General features: G+C 42.8%; 1 protein-coding gene across 2 annotated transcripts in view; it reads left to right on the forward strand.

Moving 5' to 3' along the window:
• sh3bp2 (SH3-domain binding protein 2) overlaps positions 1 to 18,300 on the forward strand; it is a 45,967-nt gene that overhangs the window by 18,564 nt on the left and 9,103 nt on the right. For both annotated transcript variants that reach the window (XM_079525180.1, XM_079525181.1), the window contains exons 2-9: positions 8,294 to 8,433; positions 10,542 to 10,644; positions 11,778 to 11,895; positions 12,531 to 12,598; positions 14,271 to 14,356; positions 15,113 to 15,205; positions 15,581 to 15,952; positions 16,480 to 16,786. In XM_079525180.1, the coding sequence (XP_079381306.1) occupies positions 8,294 to 8,433; positions 10,542 to 10,644; positions 11,778 to 11,895; positions 12,531 to 12,598; positions 14,271 to 14,356; positions 15,113 to 15,205; positions 15,581 to 15,952; positions 16,480 to 16,786 (1,287 nt within the window). The remainder of the gene's footprint in view (positions 1 to 8,293; positions 8,434 to 10,541; positions 10,645 to 11,777; positions 11,896 to 12,530; positions 12,599 to 14,270; positions 14,357 to 15,112; positions 15,206 to 15,580; positions 15,953 to 16,479; positions 16,787 to 18,300) is intronic.

Consider the following 18,300-nt stretch of genomic DNA (forward strand, 5'->3'; position numbering starts at 1 on the left):
TAAAACCCTACTCCATCACACCAGTAAAACCCTACTCCATCACACCAAAGTAAAACCCTACTCCATCACACCAGTAAAACCCTACTCCATCACACCAAAGTAAAACCCTACTCCATCACACCAAAGTAAAACCCTACTCCATCACACCAAAGTAAAACCCTACTCCATCACACCAGTAAAACCCTACTCCATCACACCAGTAAAACCCTACTCCATCACACCAAAGTAAAACCCTACTCCATCACACCAGTAAAACCCTACTCCATCACACCAGTAAAACCCTACTCCATCACACCAAAGTAAAACCCTACTCCATCACACCAGTAAAACCCTACTCCATCACACCAAAGTAAAACCCTACTCCATCACACCAAAGTAAAACCCTACTCCATCACACCAAAGTAAAACCCTACTCCATCACACCAGTAAAACCCTACTCCATCACACCAAAGTAAAACCCTACTCCATCACACCAGTAAAACCCTACTCCATCACACCAAAGTAAAACCCTACTCCATCACACCAAAGTAAAACCCTACTCCATCACACCAGTAAAACCCTACTCCATCACACCAAAGTAAAACCCTACTCCATCACACCAGTAAAACCCTACTCCATCACACCAAAGTAAAACCCTACTCCATCACACCAGTAAAACCCTACTCCATCACACCAAAGTAAAACCCTACTCCATCACACCAGTAAAACCCTACTCCATCACACCAAAGTAAAACCCTACTCCATCACACCAAAGTAAAACCCTACTCCATCACACCAAAGTAAAACCCTACTCCATCACACCAAAGTAAAACCCTACTCCATCACACCAAAGTAAAACCCTACTCCATCACACCAAAGTAAAACCCTACTCCATCACACCAAAGTAAAACCCTACTCCATCACACCAAAGTAAAACCCTACTCCATCACACCAGTAAAACCCTACTCCATCACACCAGTAAAACCCTACTCCATCACACCAAAGTAAAACCCTACTCCATCACACCAGTAAAACCCTACTCCATCACACCAGTAAAACCCTACTCCATCACACCAGTAAAACCCTACTCCATCACACCAAAGTAAAACCCTACTCCATCACACCAGTAAAACCCTACTCCATCACACCAAAGTAAAACCCTACTCCATCACACCAAAGTAAAACCCTACTCCATCACACCAAAGTAAAACCCTACTCCATCACACCAGTAAAACCCTACTCCATCACACCAGTAAAACCCTACTCCATCACACCAAAGTAAAACCCTACTCCATCACACCAGTAAAACCCTACTCCATCACACCAGTAAAACCCTACTCCATCACACCAAAGTAAAACCCTACTCCATCACACCAGTAAAACCCTACTCCATCACACCAAAGTAAAACCCTACTCCATCACACCAAAGTAAAACCCTACTCCATCACACCAAAGTAAAACCCTACTCCATCACACCAGTAAAACCCTACTCCATCACACCAAAGTAAAACCCTACTCCATCACACCAGTAAAACCCTACTCCATCACACCAAAGTAAAACCCTACTCCATCACACCAAAGTAAAACCCTACTCCATCACACCAGTAAAACCCTACTCCATCACACCAAAGTAAAACCCTACTCCATCACACCAGTAAAACCCTACTCCATCACACCAAAGTAAAACCCTACTCCATCACACCAGTAAAACCCTACTCCATCACACCAAAGTAAAACCCTACTCCATCACACCAGTAAAACCCTACTCCATCACACCAAAGTAAAACCCTACTCCATCACACCAGTAAAACCCTACTCCATCACACCAAAGTAAAACCCTACTCCATCACACCAGTAAAACCCTACTCCATCACACCAAAGTAAAACCCTACTCCATCACACCAAAGTAAAACCCTACTCCATCACACCAAAGTAAAACCCTACTCCATCACACCAAAGTAAAACCCTACTCCATCACACCAAAGTAAAACCCTACTCCATCACACCAAAGTAAAACCCTACTCCATCACACCAAAGTAAAACCCTACTCCATCACACCAGTAAAACCCTACTCCATCACACCAAAGTAAAACCCTACTCCATCACACCAAAGTAAAACCCTACTCCATCACACCAGTAAAACCCTACTCCATCACACCAAAGTAAAACCCTACTCCATCACACCAAAGTAAAACCCTACTCCATCACACCAAAGTAAAACCCTACTCCATCACACCAAAGTAAAACCCTACTCCATCACACCAAAGTAAAACCCTACTCCACCACACCAAAGTAAAACCCTACTCCATCACACCAAAGTAAAACCCTACTCCATCACACCAAAGTAAAACCCTACTCCATCACACCAAAGTAAAACCCTACTCCATCACACCAAAGTAAAACCCTACTCCATCACACCAAAGTAAAACCCTACTCCATCACACCAAAGTAAAACCCTACTCCATCACACCAAAGTAAAACCCTACTCCATCACACCAAAGTAAAACCCTACTCCATCACACCAAAGTAAAACCCTACTCCATCACACCAAAGTAAAACCCTACTCCATCACACCAAAGTAAAACCCTACTCCATCACACCAGTAAAACCCTACTCCATCACACCAGTAAAACCCTACTCCATCACACCAAAGTAAAACCCTACTCCATCACACCAAAGTAAAACCCTACTCCATCACACCAAAGTAAAACCCTACTCCATCACACCAAAGTAAAACCCTACTCCATCACACCAAAGTAAAACCCTACTCCATCACACCAAAGTAAAACCCTACTCCATCACACCAAAGTAAAACCCTACTCCATCACACCAAAGTAAAACCCTACTCCATCACACCAAAGTAAAACCCTACTCCATCACACCAAAGTAAAACCCTACTCCATCACACCAAAGTAAAACCCTACTCCATCACACCAAAGTAAAACCCTACTCCATCACACCAGTAAAACCCTACTCCATCACACCAAAGTAAAACCCTACTCCATCACACCAAAGTAAAACCCTACTCCATCACACCAAAGTAAAACCCTACTCCATCACACCAAAGTAAAACCCTACTCCATCACACCAAAGTAAAACCCTACTCCATCACACCAAAGTAAAACCCTACTCCATCACACCAAAGTAAAACCCTACTCCATCACACCAAAGTAAAACCCTACTCCATCACACCAAAGTAAAACCCTACTCCATCACACCAAAGTAAAACCCTACTCCATCACACCAAAGTAAAACCCTACTCCATCACACCAAAGTAAAACCCTACTCCATCACACCAGTAAAACCCTACTCCATCACACCAAAGTAAAACCCTACTCCATCACACCAAAGTAAAACCCTACTCCATCACACCAGTAAAACCCTACTCCATCACACCAAAGTAAAACCCTACTCCATCACACCAGTAAAACCCTACTCCATCACACCAAAGTAAAACCCTACTCCATCACACCAAAGTAACACCCTACTCCATCACACCAAAAAGTAAAACCCTACTCCATCACCCCAAAGTAAAACCCTACTCCATCACCTCAAAGTAAAACCCTACTCCATCACACCAAAGCAAAACCCTACTCCATCACACCAAAGCAAAACCCTACTCCATCACACCAAAGTAAAACCCTACTCCATCACACCAAAGTAAAACCCTACTCCATCACACCAAAGTAAAACCCTACTCCATCACACCAAAGTAAAACCCTACTCCATCACACCAAAGTAAAACCCTACTCCATCACACCAGTAAAACCCTACTCCATCACACCAAAGTAAAACCCTACTCCATCACACCAAAGTAAAACCCTACTCCATCACACCAAAGTAAAACCCTACTCCATCACACCAAAGTAAAACCCTACTCCATCACACCAAAGTAAAACCCTACTCCATCACACCAAAGTAAAACCCTACTCCATCACACCAAAGTAAAACCCTACTCCATCACACCAAAGTAAAACCCTACTCCATCACACCAAAGTAAAACCCTACTCCATCACACCAAAGTAAAACCCTACTCCATCACACCAAAGTAAAACCCTACTCCATCACACCAGTAAAACCCTACTCCATCACACCAAAGTAAAACCCTACTCCATCACACCAAAGTAAAACCCTACTCCATCACACCAGTAAAACCCTACTCCATCACACCAAAGTAAAACCCTACTCCATCACACCAGTAAAACCCTACTCCATCACACCAGTAAAACCCTACTCCATCACACCAAAGTAAAACCCTACTCCATCACACCAAAGTAAAACCCTACTCCATCACACCAAAGTAACACCCTACTCCATCACACCAAAAAGTAAAACCCTACTCCATCACCCCAAAGTAAAACCCTACTCCATCACCCCAAAGTAAAACCCTACTCCATCACACCAAAGCAAAACCCTACTCCATCACACCAAAGCAAAACCCTACTCCATCACACCAAAGTAAAACCCTACTCCATCACACCAGTAAAACCCTACTCCATCACACCAGTAAAACCCTACTCCATCACACCAAAGTAAAACCCTACTCCATCACACCAAAGTAAAACCCTACTCCATCACACCAGTAAAACCCTACTCCATCACACCAAAGTAAAACCCTACTCCATCACACCAAAGTAAAACCCTACTCCATCACACCAAAGTAAAACCCTACTCCATCACACCAAAGTAAAACCCTACTCCATCACACCAAAGTAAAACCCTACTCCATCACACCAAAGTAAAACCCTACTCCATCACACCAGTAAAACCCTACTCCATCACACCAAAGTAAAACCCTACTCCATCACACCAAAGTAAAACCCTACTCCATCACACCAAAGTAAAACCCTACTCCATCACACCAAAGTAAAACCCTACTCCATCACACCAAAGTAAAACCCTACTCCATCACACCAAAGTAAAACCCTACTCCATCACACCAAAGTAAAACCCTACTCCATCACACCAAAGTAAAACCCTACTCCATCACACCAAAGTAAAACCCTACTCCATCACACCAAAGCAAAACCCTACTCCATCACACCAAAGCAAAACCCTACTCCATCACACCAAAGTAAAACCCTACTCCATCACACCAAAGTAAAACCCTACTCCATCACACCAGTAAAACCCTACTCCATCACACCAAAGCAAAACCCTACTCCATCACACCAAAGTAAAACCCTACTCCATCACACCAGTAAAACCCTACTCCATCACACCAGTAAAACCCTACTCCATCACACCAGTAAAACCCTACTCCATCACACCAGTAAAACCCTACTCCATCACACCAAAGTAAAACCCTACTCCATCACACCAAAGTAAAACCCTACTCCATCACACCAAAGTAAAACCCTACTCCATCACACCAAAGTAAAACCCTACTCCATCACACCAAAGTAAAACCCTACTCCATCACACCAAAGTAAAACCCTACTCCATCACACCAAAGTAAAACCCTACTCCATCACACCAAAAAGTAAAACCCTACTCCATCACACCAAAGTAAAACCCTACTCCATCACACCAAAGTAAAACCCTACTCCATCACACCAAAGTAAAACCCTACTCCATCACACCAAAGTAAAACCCTACTCCATCACACCAAAGTAAAACCCTACTCCATCACACCAAAGTAAAACCCTACTCCATCACACCAAAGCGGCGTCACACAAAAGCATAAAAAGTACCACGATCTTTCCGAGCTTGTCGATCTGCTACTTTTGCTATTTCTATCCTTTATCCTTTTTGAATCCTGAAAAGTAACAGTTTTGGACATGTGAGGTTTCCACCTGACAGAGACGATTTTAGATGCAGCCTGTCTTATATGTCTGCTTATGTATTAGTATTACTTTTTTTAATATCAATGTTATGTTAACATTGCATTTTTTTGTGTTTGGGGTCCTCACTTAAATTGCAATACCCTCGCGGCCCACCAGGGGGACCCGGCCCACAGGTTGAGAACCACTGGTTTAGTTCATTTAGTTGACTGGACATTGAGAATAAACTTTGGAAGATGAAGGACTTTGGAAATGTTATGACAAGATATTATCTCCACCTCTCCTCATTCCCAAGCCTTGACTCCACGGTGAATCCACACACAGAATGTTCTGTGGTTCAATTAGTTCAGACACGCCTCATTTTCTTTCCCAATGGCTACTACACCATGTCCTTAATCTCTCTTGCGCACACACACATGTATGTGCGATTGTGCGTGTGCGCACATACATGCACACAGAGTAACACATACGTACAGTACACACATCTCTTACAATGATGCCTGAAGCTGATCACATCAGTCAGTCAGGAAGTTTGAGGTTTCCTGTGGACCATGAGCATTATGTATTTCCTGTGTGTGTGTGTGTGTGTGTGTGTGTGTGTGTGTGTGTGTGTGTGTGTGTGTGTGTGTGTGTGTGTGTGTGTGTGTGTGTGTGTGTGTGTGTGTGTGTGTGTGTGTGTGTGTGTGTGTGTGTGTGTGTGTGTGTGTGTGTGTGTGTGTGTGTGTGTGTGTGTGTGTGTGTGTGTGTGTGTGTGAGAGAGAGAGCGCGACAGCGTAAGTGTTTGTGTCTGAGAGAGAGAGAAACGTGTGTGTGTGTGTGTGTGTGTGTGTGTGTGTGCACACATGCGTGAGTTTGTGTGGGTGTGTAATTACAAGAGAAATCAAAGGAGGAGGGGGTAGAGCGAGATAGTCATCACAGGAGAGGAGAAAATGAGCGAGGGAGGAGAGAACAAGAGAAAGATAAATAAAACGACAGACAGACGGCTGAACAAATGTTCCTCGGAGTTTATCTGACACTGGGAAGGTCCAGGGAATTCCGTCCAGTCCAGACAAAAACACTCCATGCCTCTTGGATTAAAGTCAGCGCGGAGTATATGCTATTTTTTATTTTATTTTAAGAGGCAGGTCTTTTAAAAGCAGAACTCGACTCACAACGTGTGATCTCATCTCAAGATAATGTACCGTTCGAATGATTCGAATCCATGACAATTTGAGTCATCGAGGACCAGAAAACATGAACGTATAAACGGTATCGTCATGGCCTACTTTTTAAAACCAGTGTCCAGCTGCTGTCCAGCCTACACTGTACTTGGCTGCTGTTAAGTAGAACTATTTGACCACAGCCTGTCGGTCGTCGTATAGCTGCTGCTAAAGCACATGGACCTCTTAGCATCGACTGCTAACATTCTGATGGAGAGCTCTGCCATCCAGAGAATCAAGGCCAGCTTCAGACTCAGCAGGTACAGCAGTTGCACTGTCAGTGTTAGTGGAAGTCTGAGTCTGAGTCTGAGAACCAAATGGACCCGTTGGGGTCCATTTGGTTCTCGTTTGCACGCTCTCTGAGTTACAGACTAGGGTAAGGGTCCTTTAAACGACAATGATGTGAAACCTAATTAAGTAAACAGTTAAACACTTAGGCAGCGGCTACATAAAATCACACCCGTGTGAAGTGAGGGGCGCTCTTATCATCATACGTCATCATGCATCATCTCAGTCTCAACCAATGGAGCATCTCTCACCCAATCACAATTTGCGACCTCACATTAAAATTTGTCTTCAATGTTTGTGCTTACACACTTTTGTCTTCAATGTGTGTGTTTACACAGACCCTCAAAGCTGGACATGGGAGGGGCTAGCGCACCTCAAACATTTTGGTTGAATTGTATCGTACGTGTGCTGTAGCACTTCGTTTTCCTCAATTATTACTTAATCCTGTTTCTGAGACACCAGATCTGCAGGGTCAGATGACTCTGTCTGTCTGTCTGTCTGTCTGTCTGAATGCTTTAATTTTCAATGCAATGATTGTGCCCTGGCTGGGAAGAAAATGAACCAAAGACGTGTGGTGTATCCTAAAGGTTCAACCAGTCTAGAGACAGAATATTGGAGACTGTTTTGTTTACAGTGAGAAGTGTGACACAGTAGCCGTGTCCCAAATTCAGGGGCCTTTGAAGGACACGCACGTCCCCTGAATTGGGAAACAGCTTGTTCGTGCGTGTTGTATGTGGATTGTGGACTGCATGTTGTGGATGTTTGTTATCCACTGAAGCTCTGATTCTGTGAGCTGATAAACAGTGGCTTTGGGTTGTGTTGAGGCTCTAACCTCTAAATGAGGCTCCAACCCTCTTCTCTTCTCTTCTCTTCTCTTCTCTTACCTACCCCAAAACTTTTTTTGTCTTATCCTTTTAGCCATAATGTCTTACTCAGTAAGACATTAAGGCTAAAAGGATAAGACTTACTGTACCACGCACTGTTAACATTTCTGACCAATAACGAATTAAACCAATGTTAATGTTAATTCTTGATCCCCCCCAGGACCATGTCGTCCCCAGAGGTGAGCTGGCCCGTGCCGATGCGAGCCATTGGCGCCCAGAACCTTCTAACCATGCCTGGAGGGGTGTCCACCAAAGGGTACCTCCACAAGAAGGGAGGCAGCCAGTTCAGCCTCATGAAATGTGAGTTCTTCTTAACCACCGTAGGTGGAAGTCAAGACGAAGTGCGGAAGGCTCGCTGCGTCGCTGCCACTCAAGTGACTATTGGCCAATCACAGCGCATTTCTATGTCTATGATTGTATCGTACTGACGCGCCTATAACAGTGAGGACACCTCACTGGGAGGACGTAGAGCCCACTCTCCCTGCTCCCTGCTGGCATGTGTCCCCCCAGGTCATAGGACTACATGCAATAACAATTATCACCCTCAATTGGCCCGGATACGGGCCAATTGTGTTTGTAATGTCTTCATTTTGTTGACTAAGATTAAAAGACAAAGCTTTTGATATTTAGTCGACTAAGACTAAACGATTTCAGATGACTAAAATAGGACTAAAACCTAATGGTGTCTTATTCAACAGACTAAGACTTAAGCCCAAACCACACCGTCGGGTCGGGGCAAAACTGTTTTTAAGGTCAACCACACCAATGCAACACCTTGGAACTCAGTGAGTTGCATTGGTGTGGTTTACCTTAAAAAGCGTTTTTGTCCCGACCCGACCCTTTGGTGTGGTTTAGGCTTAAGACTAAGGCTTCACTCACACTGTCACAACAGAATGTTGTATAGCTGATGCATGACACTTGACTGTTGCAAGCTCACAATTAATTTCCAATGGGAGTCACATGGTTTGAAGAGACAAACGTGTTGTATGAGGGGGAGGGGGGCAGTCGAAACACATACAACATACATACATCAGCTTGTAGGCAAAAACCATGTGACTTCCATTGGAAATGCATTGGGGTGGCCATGACACTTACAACTTGCTTACATCTACCATGCAACATTGTTGTATGCTAGATGTATAGGTGTGAGTGAAGCCTATATCAGAATTTGCTGCCAAAATGAACACTACTTTGTATACGTATACCGGTAGATAGACACTCGACAAAGCCGGATGCATCATAGTGAATTCAAACCCCCAGACGCTGTTGTGGTGGGCAGCTACTTTACCGCTGTTTTGCTTTCTGTTTTCTATTCTGTATTCTATGTTCTAGTCCCCTAGCTGGTTGTTGCTGCCTTGGGCAGGGCTCCCTTGTAAACGAGATCTCAAAGGGTCTCACTTGGTTAAATAAATGAGAATAGAAAAGAGCCACAGGACATAGCCTACAACTAGGCACAGATTGTTGTGCCCGACAATAGCTTGTTGGGCACAAGTGGCACTTCCTCAGTGCGTTCAATCGGCTTTCAATCATGAATGTCCTTCCTCATTTGCAACAGCGAGAGAAACAGAAAATCAACACAACTCCATCTAATCGAGAGAACACTTTACACACCAGACTTTAAAGGCCTAGGACACTTACTTTGGTAAGATTTGGGTTGTTTGTGTAGTTATCCTGCCATGATGTAACCCCAAAGGTAGGGAAGAACTAAAACTGTACTGAACTACAAAATGTACATTGTACCCTTGAATTGACATCAATTCAATTGTGCAGTGAAGAGGCTCTCGTTAAACCTGTAAAGCTGTCAACTTCCTGTTGATTTTACCATCAATTTGGGTCCTTGACAAGGACAAGTTTGAGAACTATTGGTCTACTGTGCTGCAATGAAGATCAAACTACAATAAAGATGGTGGGGCATGCATTATTGTCCAATCCTGTGCGTCGTCAAACATCTAAAACAGTGGCTTTCAACCAGTGGTCCGGGGACCACCAGTGGTCCGGGAACCACCAGTGGTCCTTGAGTGTTTTCCAGGTGGTCCCCAGCTAAATGATGGAGAGTTGGTAACCAAATGGACCCTTGTACCCCATATATAATGGACCCCTTATATATCTTTAACTCTTGAGTTAAACATCTGCATTACTTAATGTACAAGAAGTCTACTGCACCATTAGAGAATGTAGAAGAATTGTTATTTTGATCGTTTGCCTGTTATCTCCTACCTACAGCATGGAATTGGGGACACAATCTTATCCAACAACACCAAAATATTCTACCTTTTGGGTCTGAGAGGCTAAATGTCATCAAATGGTGGTCCGTGGCTCAAATGCGGAATAAATAATGGACCTTTTGATATGAAAAAGGTTGAAACCCACTGACCTAAAAGACGAGACGTGTGTCCTCTGTGTCGCAGGGCCCTTGCGGTACATCATCATCCACAAAGGCTGTGTGTACTACTTCAAGGCCAGTACCTCATCTTCTCCACAGGGGGCGTTCTCACTCAACGGCTACAACAGGTCAGTCTTATATCGTTGCTGTGTCGAGCACCATATTTTATCAACATTTTGACAATAATAATTATGATATTGAGCATGTAAAGAGCAGTAATGTTTTGTGTCAACGTTCATGTCATTTTATATGGTACAGGATTTTAATTTAAGCAAATGGGACACGTTGTTCGGATTGGAGGAGATCATGGTCATAGTCTCCGTCAGATGGAAACCTTGTATGTCCAAAACCGAACTAGTGGATGTAGCTATTAGACACACACTCTTACTCTTACTGGTCCATTCAGTTCCATGTCATGTGTTCGTGTTCAGAGTTAATGAATGAACACTGAGGACTTTACTGTGCCGAGAAATTAACATTATGATTGTTCCTGTAGAGATGGTGCATATCTCTACTGTCTGGCATGTTCAAAACATCATCTTTTCAGGAAATGAAAAAACCACACAATACTGCCTCATCAGAGTTGGTATGGTGACTTTATACTTGAATGTCATCAAGTCACTTGGGAGTTGGGAGGGTTTTAAATGTTTTTTTTTTGCGGCTTTCGCCTTTATTTATTTTTTATATTTTTTTTATAGAGGGACAGAAAGTAGTCTGACAGGAAATGGGGGAGAGAGATGGGGGAGTGACATGCAGTAAAGGCCGTCGGGATCGGGTGTCGAACCCGCGGCACACTGCCAGACTTGGACTACCGGCCAAGGTGCCTGGACTGCTGAGCCACAGCCCAGGCCGAGTTGACCACATTAATGGTCAACTCGGCCAACTCGGATCTTTTTCTTTTTATCTGACTTCTAATCAATGATGGACTCCAAAGTTGGAGTTAGGTGGTTTGACCGACAGTTTGAGGATCCAATTAATGGAGTTAGGCAGTTCAGTCAGAAGCGCTTTTTAACACTTTTCATTGGTTCAATATTTGTACAACCCACACACAGACGTATCGGGTGTTTAATAGCACTGATTTATTTAAAAAACAGACAAAAAAATGTAGATAGCTGGTTTCCGTCCGACAGCAGCGAAATACTGTACAGTATGTCATGTGTGTTGTTTCACTGGATATATGTTATGTGTGCGTGTTGTTTTACAGCATAGATATGATGTGCGTTGTGTCACAGCCTAGATTATGATGTGTGTTGTGTTACAGGGTGATGAGAGCAGTGGAGGAGACCACCTCCAGCAACGTGTTTCCTTTTAAGATCATTCACTTCAGCAAGAAACACAGAACCTGGTTCCTCTCTGCAGCCAGCGAGGACGAGAGGAGGGTGAGCAGTCGGTACATTATATACAGTATACCGTAAATGAATGCCCTAAACTTGATCATGCTACAGTGTCACACAAAAGCATCAAAAGTAGTAGATCCACAAGCTTGATACGCGGTGCGAAGCGGCGCGTTTCGAGCTTGCGGATCTGCTGTTCCAGGGAGCCCCCAGAGGCCAAATATTTGAGTTAAAAACTTTTGCTGGGAAAGAACATATTCATAATCAAAGATTTGCACACATTTTCACGATTTTTCAAAAATCGCAGATCTGGTTAAAAGCTATAAGGCGACAACGATGCAGCCTCAGGTCTAAATGGGTTAATTTGAATCCTGAAAAGTAACAATTTTGAACATATGAGGTTACCACCCCGACATAGATGTTAAATAATGCATACAAACACATTTTTTTGTGTCCTTCATCCGCCTCATATTAGTGGGACTTGCCACTTGGGCTGCAAAACGCTTAAAACATAGCTTTACTTTTTGTGCTATTTTATCAAGAGTTGGTCATTTTGGAGATGATGATCGTTTGTGTTGCCGAAGTGCCCTTTGGCAAGGCACAGAACCATCTGCTGCTGAGTCATCATCGTTACGTACTGTGTGTGAGAACGTCAACCAATTGTCTAAGAACTCTTCCAGAAATGGATGCGATACTTACGGAGGGAGATCGACTACTACAACGACAGGAGAGATTCACACATCCCCAGGTAAGAGACACAACATTACACAACGACAGGAGAGATTCACACATCCCCAGGTAAGAGACACAACATTACACACTACAACGACAGGAGAGATTCACACATCCCCAGGTAAGAGACACAACATTACACACTACAACGACAGGAGAGATTCACACATCCCCAGGTAAGAGACACAACATTACACACTACAACGACAGGAGAGATTCACACATCCCCAGGTAAGAGACACAACATTACACAGCATTCAACACAATTTGAGCCCAGTGTTGATTTCGTAGCACACGATGCGTCGCACCGCGTGCTTGTACTGTAGCTATCTTCAAATTGACGAAATGTGTGTAGGGCTGAAGTGGTTAATGTATTTTTTGTAATAATAATCAAAATCGACAAAGTACTAGTAACTAAAGTTTTCAAATAATTGTAGTGGCGTAAAAGTACAATATTTGCCTCTGAAATATAGTGGAGTAGAAGTAAAAGTACTGACCATTTGACATACTCAAGTAAAGTACAAATACCTCAAAATTGTACTTAAGTACAGTACTTAAGAAAATGTACTTAGTTACTTTTCCACCACTGAACATAGCCTACATAACAACAATGATACAGATAATGTTTGATTTAATTGATTTATTTAGACGTCATGGTTAAAAGAAAATGTTACATGCTTCTCACAGAAACATCAAGGATAAAAACACAATAAAGTCAGTGGCTTATTTCCACTGTGGTCCCAATTGGTCTGAGACAAATAAAAACAACATAAAACAGGCTAATACGATAAAAGATATATAACCCCCTTGAGGAATGTCTATAGTAGCGTAGTGTCTGGATTTATAGAACGTGCAATAACAGAAATTAAACAATAACCACATGTATATATTGTTGCTGGCTCTATTCTATTGCGTGTGATGTGTCCTTCAGCCTGCCTCATATTAGTGGGACATGGCACTTTGACTGCAAAACATATCTCTTTTAATCATACATTCTTGCTGTATGATTCATGTATATTTATTTATTTGTATGTTTAAATCTCCTATTTTCAGAAAAAGCCTTCCCCACAATGACAGAAAACAGAAAATACCCTAGTATATGCTTGACCCAGTGTGGGAACATGACAGGCAGATGCCATCATGTTAAGGTGGAGTTTATTGAGAAACGCTGCCCCCTAGTGTTATAACCCATGCATGGATGCAATAGATAGCATAGAGGTATGGTGTGGTTTCCAGTGGTGATTTGCTGTGGATTCCTGCTAGCAGAGGTTGACACAAATTGGAATCCAAGAATTCAACTGCATTGCACTACTTTGCGGTGTACATTTGTAGAAAAAAAATAAAGAATTAGTGATATGCACATAATTGTGTTCCATTGAAAGTGACAGTTTAGACAATATAGTGAAAGGGAGGAAAAAACACAAAAGGATATACCAAAAATAAATGAGTGGTTAATAGTAGACATTATTAAACATCATAACCCTAAAACAAAACCTACATGAAACGGTATAAAATATAAATGTGAATATGGAGACATTTAGTACATTAAACAAGTCTGTTTTTTGTTACATTTGCACAGTCTCAGTGTTACAAATGGATACATTAACACTGCAGATTTAATAATAAATAATATGTATAACAAAGTTCTGAATATTGTTTCCTAATCATCTCTCATCCTGTTGTGACAGTGACTCAGACTCTGATGCCGACAGTTTCTATGGTTCCATCGAGAGACCGATGGATATCAAACACTCTGTCGATATCGCATCAGATGGTAAGATCCGATTAACACACACACACACGCACACGCGCGCGTGTGTGTGTGTGCGCACACACACACACACACACACACACATACACACACACACACACACACACACACACACACACACACACACACACACTTCAACAACATCCATTCAGAAATATGTGTAGGCAATGGTAATTTAGTATCTGTACTTTACTTGAGTATTATGTGCAAGTGCATTTGGAAAGAAATAAAAGCTACAGTCCATAACTTGAATGTCCTACCTGGGATTTGAAACGGGGTTCCTGTTGTGAATGTTAACTTAAATGTTAACTTTTTTTTTAGGATGTGTGGGATGGCAAGTTCATTCCATTTGGGTTCTCATATTAGTTATATTACGTTAAATTGTACTGACATATACTCTAATATATTATTAATATATTAGAGTATATATATATATATATATATATATATAATATAATATTATTATTATTATATAATATACAGATTTATTAAATTAGCGTTAATAAATATTCATTCACAAGTTATGGATTGCATGTCAAAAAAGAAGAAAGGGAAAAAGAGAAATAAATAAATTTGTAGAATGGCCAAACCTCTGCACGTGCCAGATTTCCTATTTTATTCATATGTTTAACTTGTTTTCACTGATAGGTTCACCCTAAAATGATGCAGTTTTACCCTAGGGGTGTACATCATGTAATGTATATTGAGGTGTACAGTACGTTGAACTGTATTTTTCTGACATTATGCATGGTCTCTTAGATTACGTCGAGGATGAGGATGATGACGAAGAAGACTACTTACAACCTGACGCAGACTATTCTCCTGCCACAGACTATTCACCATCATCCACAGGTACAATGTTGCACACACGCACGCGCCACACACAGACACACACACACACACACACACACACACACACACACACACACACACACACACACACACACACACACACACACACACACAAACACAGCTTTTCGTGTTTGTGTAAACACGAACATTGAAGACAAAAGTGAGGAAAGAGTGAAAACGCTTGAATACTTGTGTTTCTACATGTATATCAACAACTAATGAGACATAGGTAGCTCCCGGATTTAAAGGTATAACAACGTATAGGTAATAGGTTACATCAACAGGTCTAAATAATAATACAAAAATAAACTGTTTTGGACATGCAAGGTTTCCGCCCGACATGGACGATATAATGTCATGCTCTCCCCATAACAGGTAAACCTGTGGCCCCTCCCCCATCGTACCACCCTCCCCCGGTCCCCAGCCTGCCCTTCCACAAGCTGCCGCCTCCTCCCGTCCCGGCCCCCAACCGGACCCCCGCCGCCAGCCCCCTGGCCAAAAAGCCCCCTCCCCCCGCCTTCCCCCCTCCCCCCTGCCTGCCGAAGGGCCCGCCTCCCCCTCCCCTCCAGAAGTTCGGCACGCCGCCGCCTCCGCCTCCCCCCAACGGCAAGCGCAGGATCACGTCGCTGCACGAGCGCGGGGACCGGGGACCCCCTCCGTCGGCCGCGCTCCCGCTGCCCGCCACGCTGCCCTTCTGCAAGCAGGTGGAGAGCCGCTTGGCCATCAGCACACCTACTCACAATCAAGGTGATTATTATTTTTTTCATTTCAGTATAGTTTTGATTCGTTACTTTATATTTATAGGCTTAGCTTAAGTTTAGTAAAATGTTTGTTATTTATTGTAACTTTAATCCATAAAAAACGAACACAAATACTAAATACTAAGAGGCAAGATTCAGCCAAGATTCAACGTAACAAAAATAGTAGATCTGATTCTACAAGCATGTTGGGGCCCTATATGCACCCTTATACCTAAACTTAGTAGACATATTTTACTATTTAGAAAACCATTTCAAAATACTGGTGGTTCAACTAGCCAATCTACTTTGACACGTATGTGTAAGGGGTAAAGTTAGTGTCACAAGCACAACGCATCACAACTTGTAGATCTATTTTTAGACAGATTTGAGACAAAGGCTAGAACTAAGGACATTATTATTTTAGTTTTAGTATGGTTTCGTAAGCACACAATCCAGTTTCAGTTAGTTATCGTGCTTTGTGGTAAAGTTTAAAGTTTCATGTCGCAATTTTTTTTAACAATTCGACCATTGCAGGATTCTCTCCCGTCAACGTTCGCCACGGGGCAGTTGGCGCTCCGGGGGGCATCAAGCTGGGCCCACCGCTCCCACCGCCACCTAACTTTGTGGGGCTCAACCCGGGGTTTGGTGACCCCAGGTCTGTTCCACACGTCTCTCCCCTTCCACCTCCACCGTCTCACCTTCCTGTGACTCCGCCCTCCGTCCCTCATCAAAAACCGGGCGGGCCCAGTAAGCGACTGGGCCCCAAGCCTCCCCCACCCACATCCAAACCACCAGTACCATCAGCCAAGCCCAGATTTGGAGGCACCACCCCAGGCCTACAGTAAGTTGTGGTTGCATACAAACAGTCAATATATAAATGTACTGCACTACACACACACACACACACACACACACACACACACACACACACACACACACACACACACACACACACACACACACACACACACACACACACACACACACACACACACACACACACACACACACACACACACACACACACACCTCACCGGGCGGCGGTGGCTCAGGGGTAGAGTGCCTGGATGGGAACCGCAAGGTTGCCAGTTCGAACCCGGGCTCCCCCAGAGTTACTGTCGAAGTGTCCTTGAGCAAGACACTGAACCCCTAATTGCTCCCGATGTGCTAGTTGGGACCTTGCATGGTTTCCACTGCCATCGGTGTATGAATGTGTGTGTGAATGGGTGAATGTAATGCACAATCTATGTAAAGTGCCTTGGATAAAGGCGCTATATAAATGCACCATTTACCATTTACCATTTACCTCAAATGAGAGACAGACGGATAGAGAGAGATAGTTCAAAACATTTAATAAGCCATATATATATATCCGACTGGATTAGATTCAGATTTGGGGGATAATGCATCGCATACTCATAGCCTTATTTATTTACAAAGCATTTGATGTCATAAATATATTGAATGTAATGTCAATGAGGAACTATAGTTGGAATGTAGTTGTTGTCTCTGCCAGGCCGAAGCCATGTTCCAGACTATATTTTCATCACTGTCCGTCCGTCCATCTGTGAGCAGCTTAATCTCCAGCACTGTTGGACCGATTGATGAGAAACTTTGCATGCACACTCACTGGAGGCCAAGTAAAAACATCAGGCCCAAATCTTTCACATTGGCCTGTTTCCTCATAGACATTTCAAAAAGTATTTATTTAAAGACCTTTTAAGCCTCGTACAAAGCCAACTCGAGTTGTGAGAAATCATGACAACAAACAAAACATTTCGGGCCGAACAAATAATTAGAAAGAAGAAGCAAACGGCAGGTTACAACACATTTTTTCTTGTTTTTCTTCTTTGTAATTATTTGTTTGGTCCAAAATATTGTGTTTATTGTCATGATTTGTCACAACTCGAGTTGGCTTTGTATGACGCTTAAAAAATCTTTAAATAAATACTTTTTGAAATGTCTATGGGAAAAATACATTGGGAATTATTTCCTGGGCCTGGCCAAGGAAGCTTTGAGAAGGAAGAGAAGTGGTCACGTGACTGGGCCATGCCGCTTTCATGGACGCTTTCATGGGAGCCAAACGGAAGTTTGGCAGAATACACTGGAGTCAATGAGAGCTCAGTGACCAGCTCATGAACAAACATTATTTATGAATGACAGACCTTTTGTAAAGTAATCACTTCTGGAAAATAACAGAAGACATGTAACACATTATTGTCTGCTGTGTTGCTTTTCGATGTGTACACTGTAATTTTTAAAGAGGTATGGTATCTAAAGAGCACAAAGTAACTTTCTGAACGTACCAAGTATCGCGAGACTTCCCACCGTTTCCTGTCTGTCAGACAAATATCA

Source organism: Electrona antarctica, assembly GCF_951216825.1.
Source record: "Electrona antarctica genome assembly, chromosome: 16".
NCBI lineage: Eukaryota > Metazoa > Chordata > Actinopteri > Myctophiformes > Myctophidae > Electrona > Electrona antarctica.